This window comes from Megascapheus bottae, chromosome 28 (assembly GCF_031878675.1).
Source record: "Megascapheus bottae isolate mThoBot1 chromosome 28, mThoBot2.hap1, whole genome shotgun sequence".
Lineage (NCBI taxonomy): Eukaryota > Metazoa > Chordata > Mammalia > Rodentia > Geomyidae > Megascapheus > Megascapheus bottae.
Window position 1 is genome coordinate 12,777,356 of NC_143536.1, and position 26,747 is coordinate 12,804,102.

General features: G+C 47.5%; 1 protein-coding gene across 1 annotated transcript; it reads right to left on the minus strand.

Moving 5' to 3' along the window:
- Positions 1 to 4,945: 4,945 nt before the first annotated feature.
- On the minus strand, positions 4,946 to 26,094 carry Sf3a1 (splicing factor 3a subunit 1). The gene is made up of 16 exons (XM_090320455.1): positions 25,912 to 26,094; positions 22,460 to 22,581; positions 17,257 to 17,464; positions 16,044 to 16,301; positions 12,865 to 12,939; positions 11,909 to 12,059; positions 11,422 to 11,615; positions 10,482 to 10,599; positions 10,043 to 10,228; positions 8,950 to 9,071; positions 8,602 to 8,847; positions 7,915 to 8,122; positions 7,283 to 7,437; positions 6,410 to 6,511; positions 6,229 to 6,300; positions 4,946 to 5,307 (listed from the first exon to the last, which is right to left on the minus strand). Exons 1-16 carry the CDS (start codon positions 25,972 to 25,974, stop codon positions 5,206 to 5,208), a joined length of 2,382 nt encoding a protein of 793 aa, XP_090176581.1. The 5' UTR covers positions 25,975 to 26,094; the 3' UTR covers positions 4,946 to 5,205.
- Between the last annotated feature and the right edge of the window lie 653 nt (positions 26,095 to 26,747).

Genomic DNA, 26,747 nt, shown 5'->3' on the forward strand with positions numbered 1-26,747 from the left:
GTAGCAGTGCTTGCCTAGCATGCATGAATCCCTGGGTTTGATTCCTCAGGACTACGTATACAGAAAAAGCTGGAAGTGGCACTGTAGCTCAAGTGGTAGAGTGCTAGCCTTGAGCAAAAGAAGCTCAGAGACAGCACCCAGGCCCTGAGAGCATCTAGGCTCTGAGTTCATCAAGCCCGAGGACTGGCAAAACAAAACAAATCAAAACAAAAAAAAGAAAGAAAGAAAAAGAAAAAGGCTGAGGCGGGATGAGTTACTTTGAGCCCAGAACTTTGAGGCAAGCCAGGGCAATATAGCAAGATACCTATTTCAGAAAACAAAAGCAAATCCCTTCATGGATCCGGAGTTTGGCCTAGTAGTAGAGGGCTTGCCTAGCATACATGAAGACCCGGGTTCGATTCCTGGGTACCACGTACCGAAGAAAAAGCCAAAAGTGGTGCTGTGGCTCAAGAGGTAGAGCTCTAGCCTTGAGAAAGCCCAAGGACAGTGCTCAGACCCTTAGTTCAAGCCTGGGATTGAGAAGAAAAAAAAATCCTCAAGGTTCAAAGCCAGCCTAAGCAGACAAATCTGAGACACTTATCTCCTATTAACCAGCAAAAGCTGGAAGTGGAGGTGTGGCTCAAGCAGTGAAGTGTTAACCTTGAGCAAAATATCATAGCAAATAAAAAGCAATGTTAACAAATTCTTTACTACTAATAAAAAATCTTAGCAAGTGTGAAGCCTTGAGTTCAAAGTCCATTCTCCCTCTCTCTCTCTCTCTCTCTCTCTCTCTCTCCCTCTCTCTCTCTCTCCCTCCCTCCCTCCCTCCCTCCCTCCCTCCCTCCCTCCCTCTCCCTCTCTCCCTCTCTCCCTCTCTCCCTCTCTCCCTCTCTCCCTCTCTCCCTCTCTCCCTCTCTCCCTCTCTCCCTCTCTCCCTCTCTCTCTCTCTCTCTCTCTCTCTCTCTCTCTCTCTCTCTCTCTCTCTCTCTCTCTCTCTCTCTCTCTCTCTCTCTCTCTCTCTCTCCACCGCAGTTCAAGGGACAACAGGCCTCAGGCAGTGCTGCAAAACATCCTGAATGATATTCAGTAGGGCTACAGGAATTTGGTGCTACCCTCAGTCTCACCCCAAGATGCTCCCTGGAGCCCTGCTTCCTGGATCCTGGAATATACAGGGACCGTCATGATATAGCAGTTCAGGGACTCTCATCTTTCTTCACATAGTCACAAGTCATTTGGTAGCTGGTGCTCCAGGGAGAGGAGGCTACATTCCCTGGTCTCTCCACTTCTTGCACAGGGTCACATGCCCAGCTCTGATCTAATCACTTAGCTCAGGGATAAGAAACCCTGAGGTTTCTAACTGAACTGTCCTGTAGTGACAGAACAGTTCATCTTGCCCTATTTCAAGGGTTGTAGGGCCCAGAGATATCTAGAATTGGTTAAGTACACACTTTCCTGAAAATGCAATACAGAAGTGGTTTTTTTTTTGTTTTGTTTTTGCCAGTCCTGGGGTTGGACTGGGGCTTGAGCACTTTTGCTCAAACCTAGTGTTCTGCCAGGCACCACATCCAGCCTTTTCTGTGTATATGGTACCAAGGAATCAAACCAAGGCCTCATGTATGCTAGGCAAGCCCTCTACCACTAGGTCACATTCCCGGCACTCTGCATCTTTTTTTTTTTTGACCAGTCCTGGGGCTTGAACTCAGGGCCTGAGCACTGTCCTTGGGCTTTCTCAAGGCTAGAGCTCTACCAACTAAGTCACAGCACCACTTTTGGATTTTTCTTATGTATGTAGTACTCAGGAATCAAACAGGAATCTTCATGCATGCTAAGCAAGCACTCTACCACTAGGTCAAACTCTCAACCCTCTGACCATCTTATTTTTATAATCTACTCTGGGTGCCAGTAACTCACATCCATAATCCTAGTTGCTCCAGAAGCTGAGATTTGAGGATTAGAGTTTGACGTTACCTGGGCAGATGAAGACTACTTCCAATTAAACACCAAAAAGCCAGAAGTGAAACTGCAGCTCAAGTAGTTGAGTAGAAAAGCTAAGGGACAGCTCCCAGATTGTAAGGGCAAGGTACCTTAGTTCAAAGTATCCCAACATTGGCACAATCCTACACAAAAAAGCAAACATGTGAAACTTTTATATAACTGTTAATCTTTAATTTTGGTTTTAGAGTTTAAACTCAAGGCCTTGGGCTTGCTAGGTAAGCTCTTTACTGCTGAAGCCATGCCTCCAGCCCATATTTACCATTAAACATGAACTGTATTATATTTCCCAACTTTTTTAATAACAAGGCTAAGTGAAACTTGACTGCTATGGTTACAGTGTATATTTCCATTCAAGTATATGTCCCTACAATCATACAAATAACCATTGTATACATCTCTAATATATCACCTTTTTTTCGTTTTGGTACTGGTCCTGGAGCTTGAACTGAAGGCCTGGGCTTTTGTGTTTAAGGCTATGCTCTACCACTTGAGCCACAATTCCACTTCTGGCTTTTTTTTTTTTTAAATGATTATACCAGGGTTAACTCTGAACCAGGATCTTCAGATCTCAGCCTCCTGAGTATGCAGGAAAACAGGTGGGAGTCACCAAAGTCCTGGCTATATATCATTCATTTTAGAGTGAAATAGGATTGATCATAGCCTACTTTGAATAAGAATTCTCATTTCAAGCTACAGGTAGAAATGAAAGTGCACTTCTTTAATATCTAGGACTCTTGGAGCCCTCTGCATGCAGGTCTTTAAAACTACAGTCCTTTCTCTCTTTCTTTTGGTCAGTCATGAGGCCCCAAGTCAGGGCCTGGGCATTATCCTTGAGTTCTTTCACTCAAGGGTAGCATTCTACCACTTTAAGCCACAATGCTATTTCCTGTTTTCCGGAGATTAATTGGGAGATAAGTCTCATGGTCTTTCCTGCCCAGGCTGGCTTTGAACCATGATCATCAGACCTTAGCCTCCTGAGTAGCTAGGATTAGACATGAGCCACTAGTACCCAGCAAATGACAGCATCCTTGAGTGTAGTTCTGCCTTCTCAGTGACTCTCAGCAGGAACATTTCTTTCTTCACAGGTTAATCCACCAAGAATGGATGAGTGGCACTTGGCTTTCCAAAGTCCTTATAACCTCCATGACCTTGAATACTGCAACTTGTTTATATAAAAAACAAAGACAGATGGATAATCCTCAAAAGAGTGCATTAGAAAAGCTCTGGAAGCAAGTAGATGCTACCTTTAGGCTATAGACTTTATCAGGAAGAGCAGTGCCAGGCAGTGAGTCCATGGCCCCATCCAAACAAGGCTTCATGGTCAATGGGCCTCCTGAGGCTGAGCCAGCTGAGACAGATGGTCATTCAGGAACTCCGGGAAACTGTCCACTCCAGAGGGTGGCTCAAAGGGCCCATTCACTGGCATTCCAGCCAGCAGCATTCCTGGCTTCCCTTCACAGCCTCAATCACCGAGACACTGTGGGGTCTGCCAATCTGCAGAGGCGTGTGCCCTGACCCCATTCTCAGAAAGGAGAGTGTGGGTGTGTGACTCCCCCAGGCCTCCTGACCTTCCCTCCTGGAATGAGATGAGGTAGGGGCTTTCTGGTACGGCCTGCTTTAGGCACCCAAGCCATGAAGCCCTCTTCAAGAAGCCAACTTCCAGCAGCTAGGATGGAGGCAAAAGTCCTAATAGGCTGGAGGTTTCCAGCTTGGCTGAGGAAGGCAAGACTGGAATACTGGTTCTATGTCCTTGGCAATGGTCTCTCCTCTCCTTGCCCCAAGTCCTGGCCAGGATCTGATGGCAGTTAAACAGGACTAAAAATAAAAAGCACTATAAACTCTGGGGGCTTCAAACATGTACAACCTTCAAAATGAAGTCTGCTTCAATGATTTTTGGTGCCCTTCTTGGGACTTGAATCCAGGACTTGAGCTTTTGAGCTCAAGGCTAGAGCTCTATCACTTAAGCCACAGCTCTACTCCCAAACTTTTGGTAGCCAGGGCTGGCTACAAAGCATGATCCTCAGGATCTCAGCCTCCTGAGTAGCTAGGATTACAGGTGTGAGCCACTGGCACCTGGCTCTACTAACTACATTTTCAAGAACCCTCATCTAATCTGGGACCTTACACATATAACCCTATTTCAGGGGGCTGAGCCTGATGATTGTGGCTCAAAGCTATCCAGAGCAGAAAAGTCAGAGTCTCCTCTCTAACATAACTAGTTAAAAGCTGGTCTGAGGGGCCAGCAGTTTGGCTTAAAATAGAGTACTCACCTAGCATGCACAAAGCCCTGGGTTCAATTCCTTTGTTACCACATGCATAGACAAAGCTGGAAGTGGTGCTGTGGCTCAAATGGAAGAGCGCTAGCCTTGAGAAAGCCCAAGGACAGGGCCCAGAGTTCAAGCCCCAGGACTGGCAAAAAAAAAAAAAAAAAAAAATGAAGAAAGGAGAAGAGAAGGGGAGGGGAAGAAAATAGGAGGGGGGGGGAAAGAAAGAGAAGAAGAGGGCCAGGATAGGAGACAGGGAGGATAATGGGGGGTGGGGGTGGGGGAAGCTGGTCTGCAGATGTTAGACAAGTGAGTAAGCAAGCCAAATAAATACGAAGCCCTGAATTCAAATGCTGGTAAATGTCCCACCTCCCACCCCAGGCAGGCTCACTGTATCCTACTTATCCAGCACCATGAAACCAACAGGGGATGGTGGTTCCAGGCCTGCATCTGCTGCACCTGCCCCAGAGACCATATCTTCAGCCTTGTGTGGGATGTGGCCTGTGGAAGATGCCGTGTTAGTCACTTACATATAGGGCTAGGCTCTGGAGGATTCCAGTGCATTAAGACAACATTACAAATATAAAGGGTCCTTTAAGAGACTTATCAATAAGGTGTGATAGCAGTACGAATATAGATGCAAACCCCGCACTGTTCAGTGTCTAGACAGGGCACAGGTGGCCAAAGGACAGGTCGCTTTACAGGGCTTTCACAAACAAGAGCTTTATTCAAACCATGGTGACACAAAATGATGAATGTTAACAGCAATCACATTTTATCAGCCAAGTGCCCCTGGGTGCTAGAAACTCTCCCTAAGGACACACTTGGGCTCAGTTCCTAATGAGGTGCCCAAAGAAATGGACAGAAGGGGGAAAAATGTGTAGGCAGAGCCTGAGGTCCAAGGTGGTTCCTGGGTCTGGGGCAGGGGGCAGGGACAGGAAAGAGAGCAGGGACCAACAGTGGTACTCTACTTCTTCCTGCCGCCTCTCTCCTTGAGGGCCAGGTGGATGATGGCTCCGTTGGCCATGTTGTAGTAAGCCAGTGAGTTGGAATCCTTGATGAAGATGCCCTGGAACACAGAGAGGGTGCTTAGTGCAGGGCACCTGGCCTTGAGCACAATGTTGCAGCCTTACAACCCTTGGCCACTTCCATTCTGGACTTAGAAAAACAGCAGCCTGGGCCGGGGGCATAGCCTAGTGGTAGAGTGCTCCCCTAGCATGCAGGAAGCCTCAGGGTCAAATTCCTCGGTACCACATACACAGATAAAGCCAGACACTTTTTGCTCAAGACGCAGAGCGCCAGCCTGGAGCAAAAAGTGTCCAAGGACAGTGACCAGGCCCTGAGTTCAAGCCCCAGGACTGGCAAAAAGAAAAAAAAAAAGAAAAACAGTGGCTTAAGGGAAGGCCAGGGACAGGTTCTTCCTAGAATGCCTGCCCTTCTCTCCCTCCAACTAAAGCTCTGCCTTTGTCTACATTTAGCTCAAACTCAACTCCTCATGATGCTGGCCTGGACTAATCCCATGGGTCGGTGCACCAATCATGAGACTTATCATCTCAGCCAACCATCTCATTCACAGATGAGGAAAAAAGGCTGAGTGCAGACGTGCTCGAGTCCAAAGGAGAAGGCGGCAGACTGGCTGGGCTGGACTCCTTCTCTATCTACACAGAGCCAGGCTGCCAGACGTCACAAGGGCTGGGCCAGTGCCATAATGACTCAGGAACCTCCAGAGACTCCCAAGTCTTGCCCTAGGTCTCCAACCCAGGTCACAGACAGAGATTAAAGTTTTCTGGACTACACACAAGACTATTGGCAGAGCCTCACTCTACCAGGTCGTCGGCCCAGCACCCCAGGCAGTATCCTCACTTCTAGGATGGACTCAAGTGGCTGCACTCAGGACCGTACCCCATGGAGTGTTCCCACAGGGGATGTAGCTTCTGAGACTGCAGAAGATTAGAACACAAAGGGCAGGACTAGGGAATCCCTAACTCACTTCGTATTGCAGCTTCTGTTTTCCTGCAGGCATGCCCGTGGCTTCGTGAATCTTCACCTTGATGACAGAGACCTAAGGGACCAAGGAGAAGTCATTCACTCCTTTGCTAAGGCCTGCTGGAGGAAGCAGTCCCACTGCTAAGGCTTCCTGTCCGATACCAGTTAGCAACCACAGCCCATACCTGGTCTGTAAGTGGGAGAGTGAAGACCAGCACTTGTCCATTCAGCTTCCATTCCGTCTTATCCTGCATGTTGGGCACTTGCACTTTGATGGACACAGGACCCTATAAAACAAGAGGTGGTGGTTATGGCTGGGGAGCCCTGAGCCAACCAGGAACTCTGCTCTGCTCTCCCAGGGCCCATCCAGACAGAGTTCAACCTGCTTGGGTTCCTGGACTTGGTCTGACTCACTACTGACACCACTTGTGACAGAAAACAAAATTTCATTTCTCTTATGTCACCCCATGCCTTGACTTGTAGGGAGCAGGTGGGTGGCCAAGAAGCACCAGGAGGGAAACGTGGCCTGTGGGGTCAGAGATCTCAACAGGCTTCCACACTGGCTGAGGCTCTAAGCATCACTACCACCACCTATGTGTGAGCCAGGTTGAGCACAGTAGGTTGAGCATGGCAAATGCTCATCCATCTGACACCAGAGGAAGTGGCTGAGAACTAAGCACTAGTTTGGGAAAGAAAACATTCTGTTAAATGCACAGGAGGGTGGGAGCCTAATGGCTTCCCTAGAGACCACTGATGACACAGCTCCTACCTCCCCTTATTCTATCACCCAGCAGGAATTCCTCCTGGGGCTGGAGCTGTGGGAGCTAGAATGGAAGGGCAGGCCCAGGATTTTCTCAAGGTATCTAGGGCTTCTGTCACTTCCAGATCATGTTGCCTATGCAGCCAATCCACAGCAGGGGACAAAGACCATCTCTACCCCTCCAACTCCTGATCTCATGTCCATAAGCCCCCAGAAGTTCAAATCATGGGGGCAAAGCAAGGTAAGGAACACTCCATCCACACACTGCAGCGCACGGTCAGCACCCCAGGTCACAGACCTTGTTCCTGCGTAGGAACTCCTCTTCCGGCATGAGGCTATCCTCTGTCTTCAGCTTCTTGGAGGCAGGCTCATCTTCCATGGGAGGTGGGGGATGGACAGGGGGCATGGGGGCTGGAGCTGGGACAGGAGCCACAGGTGGGGCAGGAACAAAGGCTACAAAGACAAGCAGCAGGGTGTGAACCTGAAGGGATCAGGACTCAGAAGGACTGGTAAGACAGAGAGAGGGAGATGGCAAAGACTTTGCTCCTTGGAGGTGTGAGATGTCACTCCCCATTGAGTCTGGCAGCCAGCAGATTCTTTGGCAGGGAGCCCTGGGAAGCTGCCCAGATTGGGCAGCAGGGGACCAGAGGAAGAGCAGGACTGATAGATCTTTGTGCCAGCTGACAAACATCTGTCAGGCCTCAAGACTGTCTCAGGCCTGACCAGAGTGCAGGCAGCAGCTACAACATACACCACTTCTACTTCTTATGTCCCCTAGGAGCTAGAGCTCCCAGCTCTAGCTTGGGGCTCTTTCACATACAAAGCCAGGGCCTCCTTCCAGGCTGGAAACTCAGCTGCCAATAATGTCAGTCACTCTGTTGTACCAGTGTCTTAGCCTGTGGCTAAGCCTGTTTCACCTCAGACACTAACCTGTTGGTACAATCATGGGAGGTGGGCGGGGGGCCATGATAGGAGGTGCTGAGGGAGGCATGGGCACCACGTTGATCCTGGGCGCATGGATGATGGGTGGCATGGGGGCGATCACTGAGCCTGGGGGCAGTCGGACCACAGATGCCATTGGTGGCCGAGGCATGACAGGTACTGCAGATACAACTGTAGTACGGACAGGAGGCGGCATCTGTTGGGAAACCCACAGGTCACAGGAAGCCAAAGCTTGGTTCTAAGGGCACACACAGATGGCAACTGGCCCCTGAGGGTGCCTGGGCTCATCCCCCTGGTGCAGAGAGATTGTAGTCACAATCAGGAATAATAACAACTTGTGGCTGAGAGGCCCAGAGTGACATTCTCTCTACTTGGGACTTGATGGGTCGAACTCAACCAGCTGCTCATGGCAAATGGAGCCTTTAAAAAGGCCAACCTCAACTTAATCTCCTGGAGAGAGGTCAACAGTCCTCAAAGACCTGTAAAGCCCTTTTCTGCCTCAGACCTGCCTCCCACATTTTCCACTTTGTTTCCCTCCATGCTTAACTCTACTCTAGGTAAAAGATCAACTTGATTCAGCCCCATTCTAAAGCAATTGCCGTTTTAACACAATAGTATACAACCCCAAGAACTGAGCCCTAAAAAGAATGAGTCACAGGGTGGTTGCTGGCTCACCGCAGGTGGCCGGGGCACGGAGGTGATAGGTGGTGCTGAGCTGGGGATGTTGGTGGCTGAAGATGGAGGTGGTGGCTGCTGTGGGATTTCATTTGGCTTGCTGGGGCCAATCTTCTCTTTGGTGTCATCTTCTGGCACCAAGCCCTTAGCTTTGTGGATGGCCTCAATCTGCTCCTGCAGGGTGATGTTGGCCTGGGCAGCCTGCTGGGTCCGGGCCATGCTGCCTGAGTGACCATCCCAGGTCACCTGCAAGGAAAAGCAAAGCCATGACCTGTCACGACTACTGAAGCTGAGCCTAAGTGTAGGAGACAGTATCAGGGAAGGAACAAGAATTCATTCAAACTGTACCTTTTCCTCTGGCTTCTGAATCTCCTCCTCACCAATCTTTTTACCAATGGCCGTTTCTTCCACACCAAAAATGTCAGTACGCCGCTCAGCCAACTGCTTTAAGCTGCTCTCAATATCCAGGCCTATATGCAGTCACAGAACAGGAGAGAAGGGAGCTAAACCTGGGGCCCTGCCACAGGCAGACATATTTGGAGAGTGCAAAGTGGAGGGTAGATCCATCGCACAAGACCAACACTGTACGCTGTCCTCTACGTGCAAGAAGCCTATCCATTCAGCAGTGAGCCTACAGGCCCAGTGCTTGTCCACCACTCTAAGCAGTAAAAGAAGAGTTAGCCAGAGAGGCCACTGGGAGGACAAGGGATAACTGAGTGGGATAAGCAGGGCCAGGACAGAAAACTTAGGCCCCTGACGAGGGAGCACCTGCTCTATCCTGCTTTCCTCAAGACAAGAGTCAGAGTATTCCAGCCATCTGTCCAAAAGGCACAGAGTAAGTGTCCCTCCAAGATGGAGTCTGCCTCCATCTTGGCAGAGGGAACATCATCCCCATCAGGGCCCCCCTTTTTTCAGTAACGGTTGAAATATCTGGCTCATGGGCCATAAAGGGCTCAAAAAAATCATTTGGTACATAATAGGACAGATGTGTTTCTATGTATGTGGTACCAAGGAATCGAATCTGGGTCTTTGTGCATGCTAGGCAAGCACTTTCAAACTCCTGGCCCCTGTGTTTCTCAATGGATGTCTGATCAGTCTGCTTGTATTATACAGTACAGTCACAAATGACGCTACAGATGTCCAAATGGCCCTTGGCAGAAAAAGGTTCCTCACCCCTGCTAGAGGTTTCCCCCAGAGAGTCCTGGAAAATGAGACTTTTTTGCAACATCATAAGCCACATTTATCTTCAAATGCTGTAACTGAAAGCTGATGATGTGGGTCAAGTAGTAGACTGCTTGCCCAACAAATACAAAGCCCTGAGTTCAAACTCTAGTACTCCTCCCTTGGCCCCAAAATAGCTTTCATTGTTGCCTTCTGGATTTACATAAAACAAGCTTAATATTTGGACACTGCTATGGGCTCTCTACGACCTTTCACTCACCTGGTGCATAAACCTCATCATCACTCTGCTTCTCACGGATGGAGCGATCCCGCTGCTCTAGCCAACGGGGGTCAAGAAGCCCGATGCGCATGTGTTCTTGCATCTTGCTGGCAGGGATCTTCTCCCCAGTGATAGGGGACACAAGATACTCGTCTGGTGCAGGAGCTGGAGGAAGAGGCTTGGAAGCTAAAAGGAAACAGAGGTATACAAGTGAGAACACAGGGTGGCAGATGAAGCTGAGGAAATATCCCTTATGAATCATTCATGGAAGACATGTCCCTTCAGTGTCATCTTTGGACCTGGCACCAAGGCTGGAGATGATTTTATCATGGCCACTATGACCCTAGAATGGTTTATAAAGGCCCTTACAAATACCTTCAACTCTCTGAGAAATGACCTCATCTGAGGAATGCAGAGAGCAAACAGGACCAAGGCCTACCTTTTGGATCGTAGTCCTTCCGTACAATGACTTGGTCTGGAGTTGGGGGCAAAGGTGGAGGCATTGGAGTCTCTGGGGGTGGAGGTACCTTTTGCCCTTCTTCTTCATCATCTGAGCCCTGCGAAGTAGAGTGGTGGTAGGAATTAGAAAGGAGAGGAGCCCTGGCAGCTTTCAGGGTGGCAAAGAGCCTTGGCCTCTGCCAGCCAGTATCCACATGCTAAGCCTCCCAGGGCAGCCGAGGCCAGCCGGCGATAGGCCAAGCTGCTTCCTCACAGCATGAATGGGAGCACTGGGAGTCATGGTGCCAACCCTCCTCACAGGCATTTCCAGCAGCTGGCACCAGGCAGTCCCAAGGGGCCAAGAGTATTGCATATGCTGGGAGGGGCACAAAGGGCGAGCCAGCACTCAATGGGAGCTGTTCCCAAAGCAATGCTGAGAGGGAGGGAAAAAGTCAATTCCCACAGACACAGGGGCCCTTTCTTCTCAGGCTGTGCACGAATTCTTTCCAAGGCGGAGAAAGCAGCCTGGCTCTGGAGACTGTGCCTAGGTGGAGGGTCAGGCTGGAAGGGCTGTAGAGATATTGCAAAGGAAGCACGGGCTACATTTTGAAGATCTGGAAACTGCTGATCCACTGGGCCTCAAAGCATTAGGGTGATGGAGGGTTTCCTGAGGGCTGGGGGGGGGGGGCAGGGTCTCTGTGCTAAAGGGAAGGCGGGCCACAACAGGGCCAGCAGTTTTCAGATCCTTGCCTCTGAATGAATCTTTGTTGCTGGAGCTACAAAGAGATCTGCGTTGCCTGGGCAGCTGAATAGCCACACTGGACTAGTCAAGCCAATACCACCTTTAAAGGAACTTGGCTTCAGACTCAGTAACTGAGTAGTGCCTGATCTACCAGATTCTAGGGAAAAGGCCAGACCCCCAAGGCCACCTAGGAGCTTACCTCATCCATGTCCTGCACTTGAGTGTCCTGATCCAGCTGCGAAGGCGGTTCCTCAGTCTTCTCCTGTTTCTCATCTTCCTCATCAGACTCAACCTCCATCTCTACCTCCTCACTCTCCCCAAACTTCTCATAGCGCTCCTGAATGAGGATTCTGGCCCCCAGCTCCTCAGGGGTGGTTGGGGGTGGGAAGTTCCCTGGAAGGGGTGAGTCAGAGTCAAAGGCATGCCTACTAAAGGCTCATCTAATGTGCCTGTTTATGAACTCCCTAAGGGTTGTCTAATTGTGCTAACTGCAGAGCCCAACTGGGTGATAAGTGGTTGTTAAATTATATTAATTTTGGCAAAGTGGTAGAAATGAAAGAAATACACTGGTAAAGACTACTGAGAGATTCCTCTGCTCCCTAGGACTGTGAAGATCTATTGGAGCCCACCCTGTCCCCCACACATACCCAGGAATGGCTCAGGTGGCATTCACCTCCCAGCCCCACCTTGTTCATTAGGCTGGAAATCCACTGTCTCCACCACTACGAAATCATGCCAGTCAATCTGAGCGTAGGCCACCCGCTCCTTCTCTTTCTCCTCCTCTTCCTTTTTCCTCTCACGCTCCTGGAACTTGGCCCACTCAACTCGGTAACATACCTTCGGGATGGGAAACAGCGCAGTTGCATCAGTCTACTCCCAATTGGCTGTTGCCTCCATGGCCACCACCATAGCCAGTATAACCTTTAGACCACAACACTGCCCTCTATCCAAAAGGGAAACTTGCACTGCTCTGCAGGAGTTAGTAAGGGGCTCTGTGTTCACAGCAACAAACCTACAAGACAACCTAGCCTGAGAAGAAGCAATCTCAGAGCCCAAGAAACAGAAGCCTTTATGTGGCTACAGCCAGCACCAACATGACTGCTCTATTCTGAAAACCTGGGGGCTTCAAAAGACACCAGGAAGCTTCCTGGCTAGAGTAGAAAAAAGAGCAACTAAAGTTGAGAGGAAAGCAGAGAGTAGTGTTCCATGTTACCTATATTTCTTTGGCTTTCAAAGTCACAAAGCTTTTCTTCTCATAATTCTGGATCAGAACATAGCAAGGTAGAAGCTGAGATTTCTTACTGGATATGCTACTAGATCAAACGTGTTTATATATAATATAAATATATATAATATCTACATTATATCTATATCTATCTACATATATATATATATATATAAATAACCCACACCCACACACAGAGCCTGAATGTAATCTTACACAATTATAGTGCATCTGAATTTTGACTATAACTCACTCAAAACATTTCAGAGCAACTTGGATTTCAGATAAGGGAGGACCAACCTGTATTGCCTCCGAGACTGTTTCCAAACAAACCAAAACCCACTGGCCAGTATATCCTAGGTTATACAGACAACCTGCACCATCAGAAGCTGGTTGCAATGACTCCTACTCAGTTACCTGATCCAAAACTTCTCGGGGATTTTCTGCCTCTTTCTTGAGCTTTCCAAACAAGCCTTTGGGTGGAATCAAGATCTAAAAAAGAAGAGTTAAAGTAACCATCAGGGTATCTATCATATCATATCATGTGACAAAGAGGCAAACTTGCTCTGGACCTGTCACCAGGCATACAGCTAGGAAAGCCCTGATATCTCAGAGCCCTTTTCTTTTCTTTCTTTCTTTTTTTTTTTGCCAGACCTGGGCTTGAGCTCAGGGCTTGAGCACTGTCCTTGGACATTCTCAAGGCTAGAGCTCTACCACTTGAGACTCAGCACCGGCTTTTTTCTATGTATGTGGTACCAAGGAATCAAACCCCGGTCTTCGTGCATGCTGGGCAAGTAAGCACTCTACCAGTAGGCCAAGCTTTCTTTCCTTTTCTTTCTTTTTTGGTTAATTGCAGGACTTGGAAATAGGGGCTTGAGCATTGTCTGTCCTACCCCCTTGAGCTACAGTGCCACTTCCAGTTTTCTGGTGGTTAACTGGAGATAACAGTCTCACAGATTTTAGTCCCTGGGCTGGCTTTGAACTATGATCCTCAGATCTCAGCCCCCTTGGCTATAATTGGGATTTGGAGCAAGTTACTTAACAATTAGAATGTGGTTTTCTTCTATAAGTGGTGACACTACAACTTACCTGTAATATTATCAACTTAAGATTGTTTCCAGAATAATCAAGAAAAACATAAAGCATTGGCAGGTTACCCCAAATACCAGCAGCATATGACAGCTGTTTTTGTGACACTGGACTTGTAAGTTTTTGAAAATGCTACTCAGGCCTCCCCTCCACTGTCCTATTCCAGACTGCAGCCCATATAATCCATCTCCCCAATTCCTAATTTGCTTCTTCTCCATAGTATTTATCACCAATTGACACACCTGACATTGACACTGTTTCCTCCTCACTAGAGTAGAAGCTCTATGAAGATAGGGCTTTCTCTGGGTTCTTTCCAATATTATATCTCTAGCACATTTAACAATGTTTGCTTACTAAGAAGGAAATGTCTTTGTTCTAACCAGCTAGCCATCTCAACTGACCTGACAGTATCTACTGCTACTGGCAAAGCAGCTCAATGTCACTCCACTTTTCCCTGGGCCTCCTAGCCCTAGAATCTATCTGCTTAGTTGTCTGTCTTTGAACATAGTTGATGCCAATATTAAAATTCATAAGGAAATAACAGGACAGAGAGACCTTGGCCATCTTCAACCACAGAGGAACTCCTGAAGGATAATTAGCCCAATGTTCACTTCTAACTATTACTGTATACTTTATAATGACCCTCTGGCCTTGAGCGCTCAGTGACTACTATTCTAGCTATATTACAGCTTCTGGAGTTTGTCTTTTTCTAAACATGTGCATTTTTGTCTCTAGATATCAAAACCAGATGTGCATATCTGAGCACCAGTGGCTCACATCTGTAATCCTACCACTCAGGAGGCTGAGATCTGAGGCTCAGGGTTCAAAGCCAGCCCAGGAAGGAAAGTCTGTGAGTCATCTATAATGAACCACCAGAAAACTGGAAGTGGTGCTGTGGCTCAAAGTGGTAGCCTTGAGCTCTTCTGTGGCCAGGTCCAGAGTTTAAGCCCTACAACCAACAACAAAGGCGGGGGAGGTGAGGAAGGGAAAGGAAAGGAAAATATGTACCAGCATTCATTGCAATAAATAATCTGCTTATTTTAAATATCAGTATTACCATGTCCAAGATTTTTGATTGTGACACTATAGAATGGCAGGTTCCTTGAGTCTATAGTATTAACACCACATCTCCAGTGCCACCTCCATGACCTCCTGTGTGACTTTGACCAGACCGACTTCTACCTGTTTTCTCTTCAAAAGTGAGTCTAGTATGGCTGTCTTATGTATGACTAGAGATTGAATAGGAAGATGTTGCATGTTTATATTCTCATTAATAGCGGTACTGTGTTTCTCAACACCTACTTAAATAATATTTGACTTAGTAAATTTACAGAGTGAAGGAAGTTTTTGAGTCAAATGTGGATATCAATCTCAGCACAGTTATTAACTATCTGAGAGACTTTTGTCTTTGTTCCTCCGAGCTCTCCATTAGCACTTTTGCTCAAGATTGGCACTCTATCACTTGAGCTATACTTTCACTTCCAGCCATTTGATAGTAGAGATAACCTGTAATCCTAGCTACTCAGGAGGCTAAGATCTGAGAATCATAGTTCAAAGCCAGTCTGGGAAGAAAAGCCCTACCAGAAAAAGAAGTTGAGCTGTGGCTCAAAGTGGTAGGGTCCTAGCCTTCAGCGAAAGAGCTCAGGAACACTACCCAAGCCCTGAGTTCAAGCCCCAGGACCCCCAAAAAAAGTTTCTTGGATTTTTTTTTTTGTCTGTCCAAGGTGGTGTCTGCCCAAGATGCTTCCAATCATAATCATCAGATTTCTGCTTCCTGAGCAGCTAAGATTACAGGCACATGTCACTGGCACCCAGACAACATCCCTTTCTTTTCACTTTCCTTCATTCCTTCCTTCGCCTTTCCTTTTTTTTTTTTTTAAGTTCTGAGACTATGACTCAAGACTCTTATGTATACTAAGCAAGTGCTCTATCACTAAGTTGTAATCCCCGTCTCACTGACTTCATGTAGTTGAGCCTCCTGCCAGAACACCAATGACCTCACAGGTCCTTGAGGGTTAATAGGACCAATTGTTAAGAGCTTGCTGCTCTTACAGGACCTAAGGGTCCTGTGTCCTGTAGTAGACAAGTAAAAATGTGCATGTGGTTAAAAGCAGCCAGTACTGTCACACAGCAGCACTTTTCTTTTTCTCTCCTTTTAAAAAATATTTTGTCTGCCATAAACCAGTAACTTTTCTAAAAGGTCAAAAAAATTGTGAAATTGTAAGGTTCTGCGTTCAGTCTGTATTCGCACAAAATCAAGATCAAGTGAACTTTTGCTCTTCTGCTCCATAGGAAGCAGCATGTATTTTTCATTTCTCTCTAGGAACAAGAGGTCTGTGTTGCATTTAAGGAAATATTGACTAAAAATCAAGATTTTGCAGTAAATTGGGATTCTTAATCTTTGTCCAGGGAAATGGGCAGAAAGAAGGCAAGTCTTCACAGACAGAGAAGGGAGAGATATTGCCTTCCCTGAGCCCAGCACACAGCCCCCTACTCAGCCCAGACACCTTGGTATACTGTTCCACCAGCTTGGTGAAGTAGTTGAAAAGACTGTGCTGTGGGCGGAGAAAGTCAAACTGGTAGTTGCGCTGTTCTTTCTGCATCAGTTGGGTCAGAAACTGGCGCCCATTCCTGGCCACAAATTGAGCCGTCAGCTTCACAACATCAAGGTCGAAGGCTGAGATGGAAGGAGGGTCAGCGATGAACTCAAACTCAGGAGGAGGCTCTTTAGGCACAATTGTCTCTTGGATCACCTGTGCCTGGACCTAGGACAGAAACAGAGTATGAGGCAAGGGTACCCTCCCCCCAGCAGGATGGCTGTAGACCTCTGTTCTACTTGTTGTGAACAGACCACTGGCCCTTGTTATGAGAATCCTCATTCATAAGAGCTTACTGTGGCTTCAACTCTTTGGGTAGCTACAAGTGAGACCCACATCCAAATGTTCTCTGCTGCGCCAAAATCAAGGTCCTAAATGAGGTAGCATGACACCTGGTGGGAATTCAGCTTATCAAATCTCACCTGAAGGGGCTAGAAATGCAGGAGGATCCCAAGCACACACCATTCCACTGTGCAATTGCTTCCATGACCTCTACACAAACCATGAAGCAGCAGAAGGTCCTGTAAACCCTCTCTACAGATGAGGGAACTGAGGCAGTCTCAGGTCCCATGAGCAGTAGACTGCAAGGCAAGGTCTAACCTAATGCCAACTTTTACTTTTTACTGCAAAACAAGGGGCTACTTGTCCCAAAAAAGTTTGGGATTGAAGCAAAAAGAAAGCAGGCCTGGCTACATATTGCTCATTCATGTCTATGACAGTACCTACTGCTGGCCTCAGCACTCCTGAACTCAGGCCAAGACAAGCCGCACCACCTCAGTCAGGAAGGAGGTCCTTCAAGTACCACAGGATCACCCCCAAGGCCTTGGACAGGCTTAGATTTACCATCTGGAAAGTAGTCATTCTATTAGCCTACTCACGCAGACCCCAAGTGGACTTGATGAGACCAGGTTTGCTGAGCACTAAGCACAGAGCTTAATGAGCAATGCTTGGCAAGTGCCAACCATCACCAGAACCTTGCATATGAGCCTTAGTATCTGCCACCTGTGAGCTGGGGACAGGGTCACTTCTCTTTCTGGGTGCTTGTGGATGGCAAAGTTAATTATGTGCCCCCTCCTTTTCCTTGCTTTCTCTTTGGCCCCGGAAGAAGGGTGAGGCTCCAAACCTTCTGGGGCAGCTGCTGCTGGGTTGTTTGCTGCTGCTGTTGCATGACCTTGGGGATGGCGGCCGAGGGCTCCTGAGCCTTTCCCTCCTTGAACTCGCTGACCTTATGGCGATAGTAGGCATGGTAAGGGTCATTGGGGTTCAGGAAGTTGAACTTGGGGTTGTTGATCTCATTCTGTCGTATTCTAGCTTCAAATTCAGGTCCATTTCTAGAGAGAAAAACAGAAGAGTTCATAGAACTTTCAGATGCAGGCATGGCTCAGGCCAAGTTCAAGTCCCTATCTTAGACCAAAACACACTATTTTCCACCTTCCCTAAATTTTATTGCCTGTTTCAGACTCACTGCTCCAGGACCTCCCTGATTTTGTCAGTCATGAGTTCTTTGACCACTTCTGCCATCTTCACAATCAGCTTGGCTTAATTCTTTTCTTTCCTTTTCTTTCTTTTTTGTCGGTCATGGAGCTTAAACTCTGGGCCTGGGTGCTGTCCCTGAGCTCTTCAGCTCAATGCTACCACACTAACCCCTGAGCCACAGCCCTACTTCCCCTTTTCTAGTGATTAACTGTAGGTAAGAGTCTTACAGTCTTTGGTGCCCTTTAGTGCCTAAGGTGGCTTTGAACTGTGATCCTCAGATCTCAGTCTCCTTACTATCTAGGATTATAGGCATCAGCCACTGGAGCCCAGCCAAATACTTTCTTTTCATAAGACTTGCATTAGGAGCCGGGCACCATGGCTCACGCCTGTAATCCTAGCTACCCAGGAGGCTGAGATCTGAGGATCATAGTTCAAAGCCAGCCCAGACACTAAAGACCATGAGACTCTTTTGCTCCAATTAATAACTAGAAAACTGGAAGTGGCACTGTGGCTCAAGGGGTAGGGTGGTAGCCTTGAGCTGAAGAGCTTAGGGACAGTGCCCAGACCGAGTTCAAGCCCCACGACCAACCAAAAAAAAGAAAATAAAAGAAACTTGCATTAGGGCCAGGGAATGTAGCAGAATCGTAAAACAGTGACTTAGCACAACCAAGCCCTGGATTGGATCCTCAATACTACAAACAAAGCCAAAACTCCCAGCTTATTATTTTAAAAGCAGGCATTATTTTAAAAAAGAAATGTTGGACCTGAGGTATGACTCAAGAGGCAGTGTGCCACTCAAGCAAGCAAGCAAACTGAGCAAGCACAAAGTCTTGAGTTTAAACCCTAGCACAAGACTGAAATACAAACTAGCATACTCTTACTAACCAAAGGCAGTCCAAAGTAAAGACAGCAAAGTAAAGATAGTGAAATAGAACAGTTTAGCTCAAGCCAGGTGCTGGTGGCTCATGCCTAAAATCTTAGATATCAAGAAGGTGAGATCTGAGGATTGTGGTTCAAAACCACCCACAGCAGAAACGTCCCCAATAGACTCTTATCTCTAATCACTCAAAACCTGGAAGTAGTGCTGTGGCTCAAAGTGGTAGAACACTAGCCTTGAACAAAGAGTTCAGGGACAGTGCCCAAGCCCTGAGTTCAAGCCCCATGAGTGTGGGGGGGAAGGTTCAGCTCAAAATTTACTTGAAATTAGTTACCTTAACTAAATGTAAATCTGTAAAAACTTAGAGGATGTGATTTAAAACATTGCCTAAAACCATCCTATTTACTACTGAGAGGTCCACAGAGGAAACACTACAAGGACTCACTCAGATCCTTAGATATGCAGGGCTGTGTACTGCACATTCAGATGACAGAGCTACAGCAAGACTGGCAGGGTATGTGGAGGGATCTACCCAGGGACAGGTCTCTTGATTATGTCTCAGGCTCTAATTTGCATATCTTCAAAATGCCATGATAATGAAGACATGTCCTGGTCAGGATGTTTAGGGAACCCTGCCTAGCTTCCCAATGGCACCAACTCAAAATGCCACACTTACATGTGACACCTGTGCTGTGTCAGGCATAAAGCACATGAACTTAAGATTCAAAATACATTTAAAGTTTCATGTTGACTTCTGGCCCACTCTAAACAATAGCACTCACTCCCTGCCTCACTCTCCCCATGTGTAAAGTGTGGTTAAACTAGTCTCCCCTCTGTACCTTCAAGCATCATTGAGCCCAATTACTTAAGATGTCTAAGTCTGTTGAAATCAAACAGTGGCCCATGGAGGTGAGAAAAGTCAGTTCGACAAATGTTCAAGATGCCTGGGGTATTAGCAGAGAGAACACTGCTGGAGAGCTTTCATTGCTCTTCTGGCAACAGCCCTACATTCAAAGAGGTGCCTCAAACACATGGTATGGTTATAGGGCTAGCTAGCATCACTCTCCTTTCCTCAGACTTTTATACCATTGGCTCTGCCAGTTAAAGACAGGAGACAAGAGGGTGGCAACCTTGTTCTAGCTTAGCTGCCACAACCATCTGAATAATGCTGGTGGTCTGAATAATGCTGCTAGTCCCTCAGCAGGCTCTGCTTACTCCTTGTAGTATAACTAACAGCATGAGGTTTTGATTTGATTGTGCACCAGTCCAGCTGGAACCTCAGGCTTTAAAGAAGCGTTTCTACCTTCCTTTATAATGTGAACCATGCACAAGCAATACACACTTCAATCCTGGGAAACTAGGTCACCCATGCCCAGCAAATGCCCAGGGCAGACTGAGAGCTCTGCTTGTTTTCTACACCTCTGCCTCTTATGCCACAAGCCCAACAAATATGGGAACAATCTGAATTATACAATGCTAAGAATGCAGCCATGTTCATTCTCTACTATTCGACTACTTTAAGTTGGCTCAGTGTTAATTTTAGCAATAGATCCTCTAACACAAGGAATAAATTAGCAGAATTAGATGTGACTCTGACTCAGCCCAACTGGTGGGATTTTTTTTTTTTTTTGCCAGTCCTGGGGCTTGGATTCATGGCTTAAGCACTGTTCTTGGGCATTCCTCAAGGATAGCGCTCTACCACTTGAGCCACAGCACCACTTCTGGCTTTTCTCTGTGTATGCAGTACTGAGGAATCAAACCTGGGTCTTCGTGCATGCTATGCTAGGCAAACACTCTACCACTAGGCCATCCTCCTAGCCCCACTGGTGAGACTTTTTAAGGTAGATTCCAACTTGGTGGTTTTATTTATTTATTTGCCAGTTGTGGGGCTTGAATTCAGGGCCTGAGCACGGTACTTGGACTTTTCTCAAGGCTAGAACTCTACCACTTGAGCCACAACACCACTTCCAGCTTTTTTCTATATATGTGGTACTGAGGGATTGAACCCCGGACTTCGTGCATACTAGGCAAGCACTCTACCACTAGGCCAAATTCCTGGCCCTGTGGTTTTATTTTTGTTGTTGTTGTTACCCCTAGTACAGGGGAAATTCGAGGCATCCTATCACTTGAGTTATCACCCTTAGACCAGTTCAGCTTCTTGCTTGGATAATGTAAGGAAGACCCAATATAGAAATGAAAAGCTCCTTTTGGACAGACACATTTGATTGGAGATCATTACTACCTGTTCCATAATATACTTGTCAGAGAGAAGCAGACAGTCTACATGTTAGCTTTCTTCCAGAGCAATGTAAACAAAGGTAAGTGTATATATTTTAGAAATACCTACAGAAGAACCTCATGGTTAAAAAGATTCAACTATACAACTGGGGGCACTGATGGCACATGCCTGTTATTCTAGCTACTCAGAAGTTTGAGATCTGAAGATCATGGTTTGAAGTCAGACCAGGAAAGGAGGTCCATGAGACTGTAACCTCCAGTTAACCACCAAAATAGCTGTGAAGCTGTGGTTCAAGTGGTAAAGCATTAGCCTTGAGCATAAAACCTCAAGGACAGCATCAAGGCCCAGAATTCAAGCCTCAGAACTGGCATGCACACATACACACACATACATACATACATACACACACACACACACACACACAATCCAACTATAATATGTATAGATGCGTGAATGTTTTTTGCAGTCAAAGGGACTAAAGCCAAGGCTTCAAACATGGGGGGGGGGCAAGTGCTGTACCACTGAACTACATGCCCAGTTATTTACTTTGTTTTTTTGAAAATGTCATTATGTAGACATAGCTGGATTCTACAGCCTTCTGGCTTACCCTCCCAAACACTGGGATTACAGAAGCGGGCTAACCCTTGACTATATATGTGTGTGTAGGGTTTTTTTTGTTGCTTTTTTTGTTTTGTTGGTACCAGTACTAGGAGTCTAGCCACTGCCCCATAACTTTTTCATTCAAGGTTGGTACCACAGCTTCAATTCCAAAAGCTTTTTGATGGTTAATTAGAGATAATTGGAATGGCTTTGAACCATCCTCAGATCTCACTCTTCAAGTAGCTAGGATTAAGCCCCAGGAGGAGAGAGATGGGAGGGGAGAGAGGCTGGGGGGGAGGGGAAGAGGAAGGAGAGGAGGGGGAGGGAGGGGGAGGGAGAAAGTGAGGAGAGAGGAAAGAGGAGAGAAGCTATATACCTAAATTGACATGAAATCATCTTGTTTTTTAAATAGAGACAATTAATCTGAGTTTTTAACAAAATGCTGTTAAACAAAACTGTATGCTGGACACAGCTGGCTAACTGCTAAAAGGCTACTCTAAATGGCCTAAACCAAGTAAAGTATTGACCTATGGAGTCAAGTGGCTCTCAGAAGATTCCAGCTAAGGACTCATGAGTGTAAGTACAGTGTGGGGGAGGGGGAGGCTGGAAGGAATGCTGACCAACTTCTACCACATCTAGGAAGACGGCTGGCAAGTGCATGCTCTAACTGAGCCCTACACAGTCCAGTCAGTTCCCTTCTACCTCACCTACCCCATGACCACTTGGTGACAAGGTGGAAAAACATCACTCAATTTCACAAAGGTCCTTCCATAATAAGAATGACCAAATCCCTCGTCCCCTCCAGACACACACACACACTTTCTTTCTCTGCCTCAGGCCAGAAGCTCAGAGACACAGATATTATCTGTGACAAAGCAGCTTTCTAGAAATTTCCTTGGGCTCATTTTGGAAGTCTCCTGATGACTGTGTCTCTCACTTAGGCCAAAGCTGTGCTAGGTTAAAGACACTAGTCCATAGCCTCTCACTACTGTGTTTTTTGTAATTTTAAATGAACTTATAGGCTGAAGCCAAGGACATTTCTGTAACAACCCCAAGCCACTCTTTGGATTTGTATCCTTGTACAATCGTATGATCCATTCTCACCCACCATGCAGGCAGCATTAACTACATTACCTGGCCACAAAGCTGGCAGTCTTGTCAACGATATTTCTGACTTCTGGGGGAGGGTAAATAATCCCCACTACTGGCTTGGAAGGGGTAGAATCCTCCTTTGAAGATGCTTCTTCTTCAGTTGGCTGTGAAAACAGAAAAAGGTCTTGAAATCCCTAGTTTAGGGCGAGATACCACCCATCCCACTCCAGGATATTAATAAGAACCAATGGTTTGCTCTGGATCTCAGTTATGACCCTCTGCTTGAGAAAAGCAGTTCTTTTAAATGAATGACACATGTATAGCCCATTCCTAATAACTTGAGAAACAATAATTTTCTATCTCCTCTTCCCCAGCTAGACTGCAAGACTGTCTCATCAGAAACAGGTATCTACTTATTTACTGAAGTGCTAGGTATCACAGCCAATGCCTCAAGCATATACCCACACATGCAACTACTTAACACTGAGACCAGAAATCTGTTATGTGTACAGATATGATAAGATTCAGGAGTACTAAAGGCATTCTAAGAAATTACAATGCAGAATCTAAACGGCCTATTTTTGACCCTGAACCAGCATTGTGACTGGTATGGAATTTTTTTTTTCTGGTGTCAGTATTAGGCCTTATACTCTCAGTTTTCAGCTCACAGCTGGCACTCTATCATTTAAGCCATGCCTCTAGCAAGCATTCTGCTGGTTAACAGGTGATAAAGGTCTCATAGATATATCTGCCCTGGTTGGCTTCAAACAAGCTTGAGTACTTAAAATTACAGGCATCATTGGCCGGGAGTTTGACCTAGTGGTAGAGTGCTGGCCTAGCATGCACAAAGACCAAGGTTTGATTCCTGGGTACCACATACATAGAAAAATCAGAAGTGGTGCCTGTGGTTCAAGTGGCAGAGCACTAGCCTTGAGGAAAAAGTCTAAGGACAGTGCTCAGGCTCTGAGTTCAAGCCCCAGGACTGGCAAAAAAAAAAAAAATTATAGCCATCACTCAGTAGCTCCTGGATGACATGGAATTCTTTTTCTTTTTCTTTTCTTTCATTCTTTTTTTTTTTTTTTTTTGGTTAGTCATGGGGCTTGAACTCTGGGCCTGGACACTGTCCCTGAGCTCTACCATTTGTGCCACTGCCAGTTTCTGGTGGTTAATTGGAGATAAGAGTGTCATCGACTTTGGGCCAGGAGTTTGGCCTAGTGGTAGAGTGCTTGCCTAGCATGCACAAAGACCAGGCTTCGATTCCTCAATACCACATACATAGAAAAAAGCTGAAGTGGTGCTGAGGTTCAAGACATAGAGCTCTGGTCTTGAGAAAGTCCAAGGACAGTGCTCAGGCCCTGAGTTCAAGCCCAGGACTAGTCATGGACATTTTGTGTCCGGGCCAGCTTTGAATCACAATCCTCAGATCTCAGCCTCCTGAATAGCTAGGATTACAGATGTGAGCCACCGGCTCCTGGCTCTGACATGGCCAGTTCTCGGACTTGAACACAGGGCCTAGACACTGTCCTTAGGCATCCTCAAGGCTAGCGCTCTGCCACTTGAGCCACAACACCACTACCAGTACCAAGGACTCAAACCCAGTGCTTTGTGCATGCTAGGCAAGCACCCTACCATAGGCCATGCTCCCAGCCCTCTGACATGGAATTCTTAATGATGCTTGTTTATTAAATGGAGGGGCTGGGGAATGTGGCCTAACAGCAGAGTGCTTGCCTAGCATGCATGAAGCCTTGGTTTTGATTCCTCAGTACCACATACATAAAAAAAGCCAGAAGTGTTAGTATGCTTCAAGTGTCCCTTAGCAAAGCTCAGGGACAGTGTCCAGGCCGAGTTCAAGCCCCAGGGCTGGCAAAAAGAAAAAAGAAGGGGGGCCAGAAGCATGGCCTGGTGGTAGAGTGCTTGCCTAGCATGCACGAAGCCCTGGGTTTGAGTCCTCTGTACCACATACACAGAAAAAGACAGAAGTGGTGCTATGGCTCAAGCCCCAGGACTGGCAGGAGAAAAAAAAAAAAAAAGGGACGAGGGAGGGAAGGGAGAAAGGGAAAGAGGGAAGGGAGAAAGGGAAGGAGGAAGGAAAAGAAAAGAAGAAAGAAAAACAGAGGGGGGGGAGGGAGAAGGAAGGAACTATGATCCTCCAGGTAACTAAGTAAGTAACTAAGTAACTAAGATTACAGGTATGAACTCACCAGGCCCAACATTTTTTTTTTAAGGTACTGGGAATTGAACCCAGGATGGCCTAAATGGCAGGCAAGGCTCTACCACTTGATCCATGCTACCAACTCTTCTGTTTGTATTTTGTTAAGATAGTCTCCCTTCCTGATCCTCCTGCCAGAAGACCAAACAGCTGGGATTACAAGCAAGCACCACTGACTAGGAACCGTTTAAGGATTGCTGGCTCTGTAGCATTTACCCTGATCTAAGCAATAGAAACTGTTTCATCCTGCTAACATTGAATCCTGTCTTAGGATAACCGGTAGACTTTGCCAGAAAACCATGCAGACATCCAGGCACAAAGAACAAAGGAAATGCTTATTGTCAGCAAAGGAATGAGTAAGACCCCTTCTCACTTTGTCTAGCCGACAGGGGCTAGGAGGAGGGGACCTAGGTATGGACATGTGAGCCGGGGGCTTCATCATGGTGGTCTAGGATTTATGACTGCTGCCCAAATAGCAGATAAGGGGTCTCTGCAGCTGCCCAAACCTGCAGGTCATCTAAGGGGATCTTGTTGCCTTATATGGCTGTAACTGCCCCCAAAGGAGTACCATCTCAAGGTGAAGGGGGTGGAGGCTGATTATTTTCTGCCTTTACTAAATGGGCCTAGTGATACCTAGGAAAAAAAAAGCATACTAAGCTATGAGAGAAGAAGTTACCGATTGGTTTAGACATGGTGAAATTACCATTCCCAAACATATTCTTCAGGCTAAGAAATTAGAAATTAGTGTGCAGTAGCTGAGTGGGTCCAACTGAAAGGCTGACTGGCGGGATCAATGCTTTTCACACTTGGATTAATCACCATGGTTCCTAACTTAGAAGGTCTACAGTGAAAATTCTAATCTTTTTGTTTTGGCCAGTCCTGGGGCTTGAACTCAGGGCCTGTCCCTGAGCTGCTTTTGTCTAAGACCTGGCACTCTACCACTAGCTTTATCTGTTTCGGTGGCACTGAGAAATCGAACCCAAAGCTTCATGCATGCTAACCAAGTACTCTCTCACATTTCCAAGCCCGAAATTCCATTATTTCTAATAAAACTGCTAGGCGATGCTCACGTTGCTGACTCGCAGACCACTGTTGAAAACCACCCGTCCCAAAAGGTCTAGAAGTCAGCGCCGAGCGGGAGGCGCACTGCCTCCTGGGATTTGTAGTCCTACTCTCCAGAGTACTCGCAGCTTCCGGCCAGAGCGCGGAGCGCCCGCGCTGGAGTCGGGACACTAGGCCTAGGCTCGGGTAGCTGTTGGTCGAAGGAGAGCGGATAACGCAGTACCTGTTTGGGCTCCGTGACCACCGGCGGCGGTGGAGGCACCGCCTGCACGGGTCCAGCAGGCATGATTGCGACGCTCAGGGCTGCCAGTCCGCCTCGATGTCGAAGACCAGTACAGTGTGAAGACAGACTCGCAAAGCGCAGACCGTAAGACCACTTCGCAAGATGGCAGCGGCCGAGGGCGTCGCCGCAGAAGCCAGCTGGCGTACTTCCGGCCACGCCTCCTGCCGTGGCGTGCTTCCGGCCCCGCCCCACCAGCTCGGCGGCGAGCGACGCCGTTGCCAAGGCAGCGTGGTCCGGGCGCCCAGCTTGGGCGATCCTCAGTTGCAGCTGGCGCGCCGGAGGGCAGTTCCATGAGCCGGCGAGACCCAGAGGCTGACGCTGCGACGTCGGACAAAGGTGAGCTGTCCGGCGTCGCTTGCGGCCGTTCTCACTGCCCCGCGGTCGGTCTCTCCTCGGAGGCGGCCTTGCGGCTGGAGAGGCTCACCAGAGCCGCTTCCTTCATTTACCGGCTTCCCACGCCAGTCAGTCGTGGGCCTGGTGTCTTAACCCGAGCCACTCAGGAGGCTGGGGATCCGAGGATCCCGGTTCGAAGCCAGCCCAGGCCAGGCATCCACAGTGAGCCCGGCACACACACACACACACAAAAAAAACAAACGAAAAGCCAGAAGGGGAGCTTAGAGCGAGCCAGCCCCGAGTTCAAGCCCCGGTACTGGCACAGACAGAGCAAAACCAAAACCGCTACCGTGTGTTTTCCCCATACGTACTTGTTCCCAGTAGGCCTATCTTTTCTGGGTTCTTCTTTGCCTACCAAAGCCCCATCCTCACAGCTACATGGG